At 52.7% G+C, this 12,042-nt stretch overlaps 1 protein-coding gene across 1 annotated transcript; it reads left to right on the top strand.

Moving 5' to 3' along the window:
* Nucleotides 1-8,961: 8,961 nt before the first annotated feature.
* Nucleotides 8,962-11,825, top strand: LOC125638600 (dispanin subfamily A member 2b). Its single transcript, XM_048854575.2, has 2 exons — nucleotides 8,962-9,317; nucleotides 11,015-11,825. Exons 1-2 carry the CDS (start codon nucleotides 9,072-9,074, stop codon nucleotides 11,186-11,188), a joined length of 420 nt encoding a protein of 139 aa, XP_048710532.1. The 5' UTR covers nucleotides 8,962-9,071; the 3' UTR covers nucleotides 11,189-11,825.
* Nucleotides 11,826-12,042: the final 217 nt, after the last annotated feature.

Genomic DNA, 12,042 nt, shown 5'->3' with positions numbered 1-12,042 from the left:
AGTAGGAAAATACTTCAATCTCTCTGGTCACTCAATAACAGACCTAAAAGTGGCAATTCTTCAACAAAAAAACTTCAAAAACAGACTCCAATGTGAAGCTGTGGAACTGGAATTAATTTGCAAACTGGATACCATCAGATTGGGCCTGAATAGAGACTGGGAGTGGTTGGGTCATTACAAAACCTAAACTTAATTTCCCCAATACTAATTTCTCCCTACTGTTACTCACACCTTCTTGTCAACTGTCTGTAATGAGCCACTCTCTTACCACTTCAAAAGTTATTTTTCCTCCCTTGCTATCCTGATGTTAATTGATTTATCTCGTTAGCCTGACCTCACACTTGGTAAAGCAACCCCCGATCCTTTCATGTATTTATACCTGCTCCTGTATTTTCACTCCATGCATCAGATGAAGTGGGTTCTAGCCCATGAAAGCTTATGCCCAAATAAATTTGTTAGTCTCTAAGGTGCCACAAGGACTCCTCGTTGTTTTTGCTGATACAGACTAACATGGCTACTACTCTAAAAACTGGCAAAGTTGGGTCCCAGATAATGGTGTTTACTAAATATACACAACACACAAGCCTAGCTATATACTTACTGCTGCTCTGGCAGCTTCTAAAACATACAACACAGTGAGCACCACTAGAGAGTTCACAAACTATTTAAAGGGATAGTCCCCTATTCCTGTACACTACATCTTTATACATGGAACCTTAATATAAAATGTGGGAATGAGGAATACAAGCAAGAAGAAAGGCGTGACAGAGGGAGAGGAGAATGAGAACTTGGAGGAAGAGAACACAGCATAGGAACAGGAAGCGGGAGTAAGACAGACCATTAATGTAGAAACACAGACAACAGGACAGAGACAGAAAGCGGACAAGAGATGAGATATGGGAGGAAAAAGGAAGAGAGCTGAGCAGGGCAGTGGACCAGAAAGGACCAAAGGGAGTTAAGCTAGAGAGTGGGGTGGGGAAGGAAGAGGTTGAACCGGGGAGCAGGAGACAAATGATTCAAGAAAGCTGTGGGAAAGGTCATCATCACAGGCAAACCCAAGGGGTCTATGTTAGGAAGTGGGTGTCAGGAGAGAGGGGGCAGGTTCTTGCTCACAGATGCACACAAGCTACTGGACTCTGTACTGCTTTGTCTTGCATTCAGAGTGCTGCCAGGCTAACTCCGGAGACCACACATTCATATGACAAGTCTGGGCTCTGAACTCCTGGATGTTCACAGATGGTTTTCTTCAAAGCTGGTTTGCATTCCTTTTTCCAGGGCACTGGGAAGAAGTGAGCAGATAGATAAACCTTCTGTGACACCTGATCCTCCAAAAGGACTTCACTCGCTCCTTGAAGCTGGACTCTCTAGAATAATTTGCACCTTTTCTAGCTGAGTTTTCACAAGCCCTCCCCCAGTACTGGGCTCAGCAATCTGGCTTCTCTTTTTCGGCCCAGACATATTCTCCTGGCTTTGCTGTTAATCCTGTTTCTTGAGCCACTTCCAGATGTTCCCTGCAGGGGGCACTGTAGATAGCTGCAGCATCCCAGAACACTGAGCCCTCACGTGCCTTTGGATTAAGAGCATCGATTAACCTCTGATAAGTGGCTGGAGCCCTGGGTAGAACCCTGAGACTCTATGCTGGGAAGCAATGACTCTGAAAAAGATTTGGCGGTCGTGGTGGATAAAAAGGTAATGCAATCTTGGACTGCATAAATAGAGGAATCTCGAGTAGCAGTAGAAAGGTTATTTTACCTCTGTATTTGGCAACTGGTGCAACTGCTGCTAGGATAGCATGTCCAGTTCTGATGCCCACAATTCAAGAAGGATGTTGATAAATTGGACAGGCTTCAGATTGGAAAAACATGCCTAACAGTGACAGACTCAAGGAGCTCAAACTATTTAGCTTAACAAAGGAAAGGTTAAGGGGTGATTTGATTGCAATCTATAAGTACCTACAAGGGAAACAAATACTCAATAATGGGCTCTTCAATCTAGCAGAGAAAGGTGTAACACAAGCCAATAGCTGGAAGTCTGAATGGAAGGACTCTGACTTGATACAGCCTACCAGAGGTTTTAAATGCAATGTACTCCTTCGATTCTCAAGGCAAAGGGAACTGCCATTAACTCCAACTTAGATCAAGTGGAGATAAATCCACCTCTTACAATGCACTCAGTTAACTCCCACCTAATGCTATTTCCCATAGCATTCAGTTAGTCTGTTTTTCAGTGGGCCCCAGATTCCTCCCACTCCAAGCATGCTTTCATAACATATGAATGGCCCCATTCTCAGCAGCTGAAGTCAGCTGGACCACATCCTAGTTCTAATCCTGAAGCAGACACAAACGTTCCATTGCCTGCTTCCTGGCTGAGTCCAGCTTCGGATGAAATGTGGGTTTTCCCTTTCTTTTTCCCTTGTGGCAGTTTACTCTGGCACAGAGGGAGACACATTGAAATAGAGAGGAAGATAATCTTATAGACTTACATGAAAGCGGGAGACATGCAGGAGAGAGCCAGTGGTTCTTAACCCCCCAAAAAACTTTTACTCAACAGAGGAGCTGCAAAATGAGGCCCTAGATAAAGTGACTTTAAAAAGGATGGGGCAAGATGTACCATAGGGTCAGAAAATCAGCTGTGTTGCCCTTGTCCCAGGTCTGTCCTTATGCTGCAAAACTTCCCCCTCCTGCTCTCCCCAGCTTTTCCTCTGCCGTGCTCATGTCCCAGCTTATGAAAATCACCTCAGACTGGAACGAAGCTGGTGGGGCTATTGCTGCTTTATGGCACCAGAACAGGCTGAGGCCCAGGACTTAAAACATGTCACCGCTCCCCAGGGATGGAGGGTTTTAATACTCCCCTTGTCTCCCTCTGTATGCGCACACCTCCTCCTACAGGGCTTTAATCTATAAGGCTCATCTCTCTGCAGGGAGGAGGACAGCATTCACACCTCTTTGAGACAAGTGTAACCCTTCTGCCTGTCAGAGTTGGCAGCAACAAGGGCCGGGTTCAGTATCTAGGGGTTCCATTCCAATAACACAATGCAAAACCGGCTCGAGCCCCCACCCAGTGACCTGGGACAAATATATACCACCCCCGCTGGGCGCCTCCAAGAGGCAATACTTCCCCTCTCACAAGCACAGAGTCTGAGTGTAGCAAAAAGCCTTTTAATAACAGATTTCAGAGTTAACAGCCATGTTAGTCTGTATTCGCAAAAAGAAAAGGAGTACTTGTGGCACCTTAGAGACTAACCAATTTATTTGAGCATAAGCTTTCGTGAGCTACAGCTGACTTCATCGGATACATACTGTGGAAAGTGTAGAAGATCTTTTTATACACACAAAGCATGAAAAAATACCTCCCCCCCACCCCACTCTCCTGCTGGTAATAGCTTATCTAAAGTGATCACTCTCCTTACAATGTGTATGATAATAACAGAGAGAAACACTGTTTTAATAACAGAGAGAAATAATGTGGCATTATGTTGGGGAAACACCACCAACAGGATTCATAACACAACCCATGAGCAAAAAACCCACCCCAAGCAAATTGGGGCGTGTCCTTTCCCTTTGGTTCTTGAGTCCAGCAACCCAAAATCACCCAAAGTCCCAAAAGTCCAATGACCCAAAAGTCTCTGTCCTTAGTCAGGGCAGCCCCAGAGTTCAAAAGTTTATCTGCAGAGCTTTACCTCCCAACCTGGGTAGAGATTTGGGGGGGAGGGTAGGGGGGTTAAGGGGCACCTTACATGGTCCAAAGCTGATGGCCCCACCTCTCCATGGGGCTCCGCTCTGCCAGCCACCCCATGAGCTGCTCTAGGCATCTGACAAACTGCTCTGCTTCACCAGCTGCTCTGCTTGCCGTCCCACAAACTGCAATGCTCTGCCAGCCGCTCTGCTCACCAGCCCGCAAACTGCTCCACCATATAGCTTCAGGCTCCCCCACTACTTAACACAACACTCAGAGATCTCAGCTCTTAGTAAGTTTAGCTCTTTTGTGATTTCAGCTTGTAGTAGGGGAGCCTCAGTGCTGGTACACCATTAGCCCAAAATCAATTCAGCTCAGCAGCCTATAACTAGACTCCTCATGGAATCAAAATTAGCTCTGATATTCCACAGTGGACAGAGAAGGAAGTGCAATTAGCATGCAAAGCCCTCACCAGGTATTAATAATACTTCATACCACCTAGTGCTAATACCTGTCTCCTGTCCCCAGCCCCCCCCCCCTCTCAATTCACAGAGTTTTGGAACCCATGTCCCTTGCCTAGCGAGTGCTACTTAGTTGATGGCAAGTCCCTCCATCATAACAAAAGGCCAAGTACAGTTCCACTGTCCTTGATTCCCATAATCAGGGTAATAACAATTTATTCTTCCTGCCCCAATAACAGAGACACTGGGGATCCCACAGCAGCCAAAGTGACCATTTGGGCAGCTATGGCCTCATTCTAGGCGGGGTGGGTGTGCCTATGCAAATGAGATCAGCCCCTGAAGTTCTTTTCCACAACTTGCCACACTTCACCACCAGATGTCAGGGTGGAGCCCATGCTGACTCTGCTTACACAAGTGTGATTGGGAACCAGAGGTTTCACATCTGTACCGTTGCTGTGGTTAGGCCGCAGAATGGTTTTTTGCATGGCTGGGCTAAGGGCCTGTCTATGGAGGAAAGTGGCCAGTTAAATCACTCTGGTTATACTGTATAACTCCAAGTGTGGACATTCCTCTTCAGGGATCAGGGTGCCGTTTGTCAGTTTAGCTTTAACCCCTTCCCAAGGGACACAAGCTAAACTGGTGCCAAAATAAGCCACTCATGGCAGTGCCCACAAAGGGAGTTATAACTACAGCGGTTTCAATTCACTCCTTAGATGATACCAAAACAGGTTTCCACTGTAGAGAAGGCCTAACCTGGCCAGCCGCGTGTTTCTTTCCTCCCTCTCTGCAAACGAAAGAGCTAGAACGCTGGGCCAGAACCTCATGTGATGTGAATCGGTACAACGCTGAAACTACCTGATATACATCAGCTGCATATCTGGACCTTCCTTTTTTTTAAATGTGAGCTCAGCAGCTGTGCTCTTTGACTGGAAGGGAAGCCCCATGAAAGTCCCAGTAGCAAGGCTACATCAAATCCCTTTGGGGGAGGGAATGTCACAATATGTTTGTACAGCGCCTCGCACCATGTGGCCCTGTCTGACTGTGGCCTTTGGGTGCTACCACAATAGAAATGTTAAGTAACAATCATTTAAAAATTACTACCCAATGGGGTTGGATTTGAAGCAGTCTGCCGTCTCCTTGTTAATCCGAAAGACTCTCCTGCAGTGTTAAAACTCCCCATGCCTGCTCAGCAGTAGTCTCTGAGCAAGGAGCCTTGAGCTGCTGCGCTCCTGATGATCAGTGTAAACTGGGCTGTAGGAAGGACAATAGAAGATCTGTTGCATCACTTTCCTCCCCCTAGAGGACAGAGCAGCCTGCAGCACACCCAGAGCAAAACCCAGCGAGAGTAGCTGGTGGGAGGGACACACACAGACACCTTGATCCAAAGCACATCAAAGTCACTGGAACTCTTTCCACTGACTTCGCCGGGCTTTGGTTATGGGCCAGAGAGAGCAGAAGTGGCATGGGAGAGGGGGACGGTAACGCACATGTGTGTACACACACACACAGAGCTTGTGGCTCCTAAACAAAGAGCAAGAGACATCGCCAAACTAACATCTCAGATCCAGAGTTGCAAAATTCTGTGATGTTTATTGTGAGTCATGGAAAAATATGTGTGTGTACGTGTGTGCGTTCCCCAAAGCTAAGCTCCTAGCACTCTTGGTTGTGGAGGAAAACCTTGACAATGTGACCCAAGGGAACCCTGATGGCTCAAAAACCAGTAGGCAAAAGAAGAGCCCCAAACATTTTTTTAAATAAACTGACATTTGATCCTGATTCTTCTGGGGTCTGACTCATGATTTTTGAATGCCTGGGGCTGACAATGCTGCAGCTCCACACACCCTATGACTGGGGTGGGTTCTGAAAGCTGGCTCTGAGTTTAGCAAGGAGCCCCCAGTTTTATAACGGGCTAAACCAAAACCGATGGATGCTAAATGCTGGGCTGTTAAAAGCCCAGATCCAGCCTTGCTCCTAGATCCTCTCCCTCATGAACACACACACACAGGCTCTGTGCCAGGGAGAGGGTGTGAGAGGAGGGGCCTGTGGTCTGTGCCAGGGAGAGGGTGTGCAGGGGCTTTACTGGAAAGAGTAAGAAGGAGGATGTGGGGGCCGTCCCAGGGAAGGAACAGAGGTGACGCAGCTGGGGCGGCCGTAGCTCGGAAGAGGCCCAGTGCACAGCTAGGTCTATAGCCACTGCATGTCTCCAGGTTCTTCCCCTCCGGCCCGCCCCTGCATTAGCTCTGTCGCTTGCTCTTTCCTTGACACCAGAAACCTAACCGGCAGGAAAGGAGGGTCCTGCTGTCCAAGTCAGGAAAGCGAGAGCTAACGGGCCACGTGATTTCTCAGAAACCACGGCTTCAGGGGCCTGCTGAAGCCAAACACGGCGCTGCCCCTTCCCCTGGCATGAACATGCTCGCTGGCCTGTTTCCAGCACCCGGCTGAGCCCTGTTTGGCTCCAGCTGCAGCCACTTGCATCCCGGCCCCTTTGACTGTTGCAGGGAAGCTCTGTGCTGCTGCCCAGGGAGAGGTTGTTTGGGGAGAGGCACAGATGAGAGATTCCTGAGCAGGGAGGGCTCCCCGGCCCCAGGGCCAGCGGAGCAGCTGGGATGAGGGGAGCGAAAGGTGCAGAATCACATCTTCATGGGAAACCACATAACTGCACCACTTCTGCTGCCTTTTGACCAGTCACGCAGGAGGGGGAAACAGCTGCCACTGCTTTGTCTCCACCGCGTCTCATGACAAAGAAGGGGGGCTGCGGCCAGCAGGACAGTGGGGATCGGTGACTGTCACTGGGCAAACGTTGACCCAGTCCCAGGTCGCCTCCGCTGTCGGGTGGGCTCAAGGAGATGGGGAGCCCCTCAGAACTCCTAACTGAGGCTGTGGCCCTGGGACAGGAGAGCCAGGCGTGTACGTGCAGGGTCCCCTGCGGAGGTATCTCCACGAGCTAACTCTAGCTTTAGTTCACCCCCCCGGGCAGCTCCACCCAGGGTAATCATGGCGGGAGCAGTAGCGTAGACCTTTACCGTCCCATTCTCTAACCCTGCTGGGGCTGGTGAGAACCGCCCCATGGCCTGTCTACCCTAGCGCTCCCGCCATCGCCGACCCTGGTGGGGCCAAACTGGGGGAGAACTACAGCGCCCCTGTTTGCTAGAGAAGACGGCACTGGCCTAGGGCCTGAGCAACAGCAGGGCTTGCACAGACAGCTCCCCTCAGCAGAGCTACCCCTAATCCCCACCCAGCAGGGAAAATGTGCAAACCGGCTAATCCCCCAGCAAACAGACAGCTCCCGGCTTTCCCCAGGCCTGCTCACGCATCACGGACGCCCGGCCTCCAGTGAGCTGAAGGAGAAGCAGCTTCCCTGGCTGAGCCTCACAGCCCTGGCCTGGCTCCTAGAGAGGCCTTCTCCGTCTGCCAGACTGCTGCTCCCCAACCCACCTCCTGGCCACAGGAGTCACTTGGACAGACCATCTCCCTGCCCCCCCCTCCCCCATTTAAGTGGGTTGCCACCTTTGCTCTATTTTGCGCAGGACCAATAAGTGTAACGCATGAGAGTGCATCGCAACATGGCTCTGCTACCTTGTGATAGGACGCTGCCACTTCCAGTCCTGACAGACCCATCTGTCACGGGATGGGAACTCAGCACAGGCCCGGGGAAGGGGGCAGATCCATGGAAACAAGGACAAGCCTTGGAAGACCAAGATGGTGGCAATGCTCCTCCAAGTCTGCCCGCTACCGGGATTCCCATTAGCCCAGCAGCATTTGCCGTCACTGCTGTTTGTGCGCTATGTGTCAGTGTTATAGTTGCACTCCTGCCTGCAGTTAGAGGCAAGTTTGATTCAGCAGCATGGGCTGGGAATCAGAAACCCTGAGTTCTATTCCGAGCTCTGCTACGGACTCATTCGGTGACCCTTGGCAAGTCACTTCACTGGCCCATGCCTCAGTTTCCCCATCTGTAAAAGGAAGGCAATGATAACGGATCCCTTTTTTGTAAAGAACTTTGAGATCTATGCTTTGTAGGGGCTTCTACTGTATGGTGCAAAGGGAAATCTACGGTATATAGGGTCAAACTATTGTTACGCACTGGTCTATTTACTTCCTGCTGTTCATGGCTGCATCACATCTGCGCTAATCTGTTCCATACATGTGTCGTGGAGTCTGAGATGCCTGATCCCATTTTTGGACTGCTTGGTGGGAAGCTGGGTGCCTAAGTCCCTTGGGCTCTCAAAAATCCCAGCCTGTATTTCTAGACCTCCATGTGCTAGGAGCAGGAGCCTGGGTAAAACACCTTGAGCGGGGCCTTGCACATTTACCCCAGCTATTGGGGTGCAGTGCCCTCAACCCACTGGGCCTGGCTTTCTGTGGTCCCATCCCACCCAGCGATAGCAAACGGGGGTGGGGGTGGGGATAAAAGTGATGGTAAACAGTACAGCAAGAGCTGTACTCTCAGCTGTTGCCCACTTCGTCGGGGTGGACACTCCAGGGTGTTGGCTGAGCCGCTGGGAAAGCAAATACCAGGGAAGAGGGCTGAGGCCCATAGGTACGGTGACCAGAGAGCAAGTGTGAAAAATCAGGATAATACCAGGGTAATAAGGTCCTACACAAGACAAAGCCCCTAATATCGGGATTTGAGTGACCTTACCCACAGACCTTTTGTGGTTGCAGGGCTTAGGACGCCAGCTGGCAGAGGAAACCTTTCTGTTCTCCAGATTGCTCTCAAATGGCTGAGAAATTGAAACTTACAGTAGGAAGGTGGGGAAATACAAAGAGGGCTGCACACAGAGCAGAAACCAAGGGCCAGCCCTCTCCTGCAGCTCCACCTCCTCCCTCCTTGCTCTGAGCTCCAGGCTGCCCCAGTCCTGAGATCTGCCTGGGAGATTACAGCAGATTCCTCTTTGCCTAGGCTCTGCCAGCAGCTGTCGGTCACCCGGAGGGAAGATGGACAATACCCCGTACACCTTCCCGGCCCGCAGCAACCAGCCCTTCCCAAACCACAACTATGAGCACCTGAAGGAAGAGAGTGAGATCGGAGAGGTCCCTCCAGGAGCCACCGTCAGCTCCACGGTTATCAGCATGCACCCGTACCTGCCCCCTCCCAGCGACCACATCATCTGGTCCATCTTCAGCACCCTCTATGTGAATTTCTGCTGCCTCGGCTTCATGGCTCTGGTTTTCTCCGTCAAGGTGAGAGGAGCCAGTGCCCCGCTCTGCCCTGCACATGCATGCCGTGCGTCCACGGGGCCTGCCCTGCGCTTGCATGCCGTGTGTCCACGGGTGAGCCTGTGGCGGGGCAATCGCCTGCGGCCGTGGGCTGCGGTGGTATGAATGTGTGCGCGTACACTTGGCTGCGGCTGAGGTGAAGCTCTTCCCTTGACGGGATTAGCCCTTGGTCTCAGGCTGACCTAGATGTGGCCGCTGTAGCCTGTCCCTCTGCCCCTGGTACGGGTGTCTTCTCATTCCCCACCCTGCCGCTTACTTTCCCCAAAGGGGGTGACCCGAGAGCACCTGGGCATGAGTGTCTGAGGCTACACAGGCTGGGCTGAGGGGTCCCCCCACTGGTGCCAGGAGTCTGTGCTGCCCCGTTAAGTCACCCTCTGGCCCTGGGAGCGGACAAAATTTAGTAGCAACTTTCCAGCTCTATCAGCTTCACAACCCCCCGCCCCACCCCCCTTCCCCAGCCTTGATAAAGCGTGCGGCGCTCCCACGCTGGGCCTCTTCCTGCCACAGCCCGGCTCTGGGGCCAGAGTAAGGGGATAATAAACAGTTGCTGGCCAAGTATAAGAGACAACTGGAACCGCAAAGGAGGCCCTGAGTGTGGGAGGCCGTTGCTGGGGGCTGAGCACTAATGGTGAGAGGCTCGGGGGTGGGAAGGGGAGAGCGGACGTCCTACAGCTGTGTGGCTGGGGCAAGGGGATGCTATCGCTCACAGAGCTGCGCTAAAAGGGAAGAGAACCAGAATCAAGGGGCTGAGCCCCAGACGTAGGAAACCCCACTGCTGGGAGAGAGAAGGGCACTGAGTCTAAACGTGCAGGGACCTCAGGGCTGATGGGACTGCGCCTCTCCTGTTACAGACTCGGGGGTCACAGATAAGCCCCCGTGCAACTTTGTAAGGCTCTAACTCAGGCCATGGGGATCCGACAGGTCTCCAGCCGCTAGCACTTAGCCCGTCTGTAACAGAGGGCATAGCAATGCTGCAGGAACTCGCTGCCCCTCCCAGCCCTAGCCTTCTGGGGAGTTTCCTGGTTGTTTCTCTCTACCCATGAAGAACATCTGTTTCCTGCAGGCAGTTGATAAACACACAGCTTGGTCCTAAATCCAGCCCCCAGGGCCCCTGCGTTCAGACACACCCATCCCCCTGTGGGCTCAGCTGCTCACCCACAGCCAAGCTCTGAGCGCCCCTGACATCACATCCACCCATCGCCCTAGGGCAGGGGTTCTCAAACTGGGGGTCAGGAACCCTCAGGGGGTCGCAAAGTTATTACATGAGGGATCACAAGCTGTCAACCTCCACCCCAAACCCTGCTTTGCCTCCAGCATTTATAATTGTGTTCAATTAAAAACACTTTTAAATGTATTTATAAGGGGGGGGGGTTGCATTCAGAAGCTTGCTATGTGAAAGGGTCACCAGTACAAAAGTTTGAGAGCCACTGCCCCAGGACCTTGAGATTCTCCCACGTGAGCCCCCCAAGATTCCCACAGGCCCATTTCCCGAAATTCATACACCGCCGCCCACGCCCCCAAGGGGGGCCCTCCGAGACTGGCACACCCCAGCCTGAGTTCAGGGAAATTTGAGGCCCTGGGACTGCGAGCCCAGAGGTTCACACGCCCTGTCCCCAAGCACGAGGATCACACGCTGTATTTGCCTCCCTCCCTCCCTCCAGGCCAGGGATCGTAAAGTCGTCGGCGACCACAGTGGCGCAAGGAGCTACGGCTCCACCGCCAAGTGCCTGAACATCATGGCCCTGGGCCTGTCCCTGCTCTTGCTCGTCCTCGTCATCATCCTCGTGGCAACAGGGGTCATCGCTGTCACACACGCAATGCATCCTGGAGACTAGACTCGCCGCAGCCGGCCGGAGAGGGGGTGTCCTGGCTGTTACATCGCCCCGCAGGCAGGGCTCCCCCGCCACACTTCTTACACTTCCGACCTCCCTCTCCAGCTCCGCTTGCTCCCTCACTACCAGTGCCTGGCCGCCTCCTGCTGTTTGGGGAGCTGGGGAAGGAGCAGTGCTCTCCTCCTGGCTGCAGGGTGGCACTCCAGCTGTTGTCCTACACACAGCGGGCAGCACTCTCATCCTCAGAGATGCTCTCTCCCCTGTCCTCCTTTCCACCAACACGCTGAGGCACAGGGGTTCATGCCAGGGCCTTGCTGTGCCACCTCCATGGGACTCTCCCCATACCACTCTGCTTCACCCACCACCACCCTTCCTCTGAGGGTGACTGGCCTACTCTCCATGCACAGCCCAGCAGCTGGGCTGCTCACTGGCTGCCCAGCAGGGCACCGTGCAGTGGAGTGACGTGAGCCAGCCCTTCTTGGCACAAGGCGACCGGGTGAGCTCCAGGGGAAGGGTGGCAGCTCTCCTGCGGGTGACGTACCTCCTGGTGTCTCTGCGGAGACGGGCACTCAGAGTGATTTGGAGCAGAACCGCAAGCTGGGGGAATGGCCCTAATAAACTTTCCTTTCTCTCTTGTAAACCGGCTTATTTTTTTCGGCCAAAATTCTCAAACGCCTGCATGGCTCGGAACGGTGGGTTGGGGAGGAGTGTGGGGCCTCTGGCTACCCCCAGCATTTCTACCAGGGCTCTGCTAGTCGGGCCAGTGGGCTCAGCCTGCCTGGGGGGACCCAGGCGTGTGAGCAGGCCAGGCGGGGCGTGAGTTAGACACAGGGTGCTAGAGGGACTGGAAGGCCACA

The sequence above is a fragment of the Caretta caretta genome, chromosome 6 (assembly GCF_965140235.1).
Source record: "Caretta caretta isolate rCarCar2 chromosome 6, rCarCar1.hap1, whole genome shotgun sequence".
Classification (NCBI taxonomy): Eukaryota; Metazoa; Chordata; order Testudines; family Cheloniidae; genus Caretta; species Caretta caretta.
Note: the sequence above shows the minus strand (reverse complement) of the source record. Positions and strands in the feature narration are given on the sequence as shown.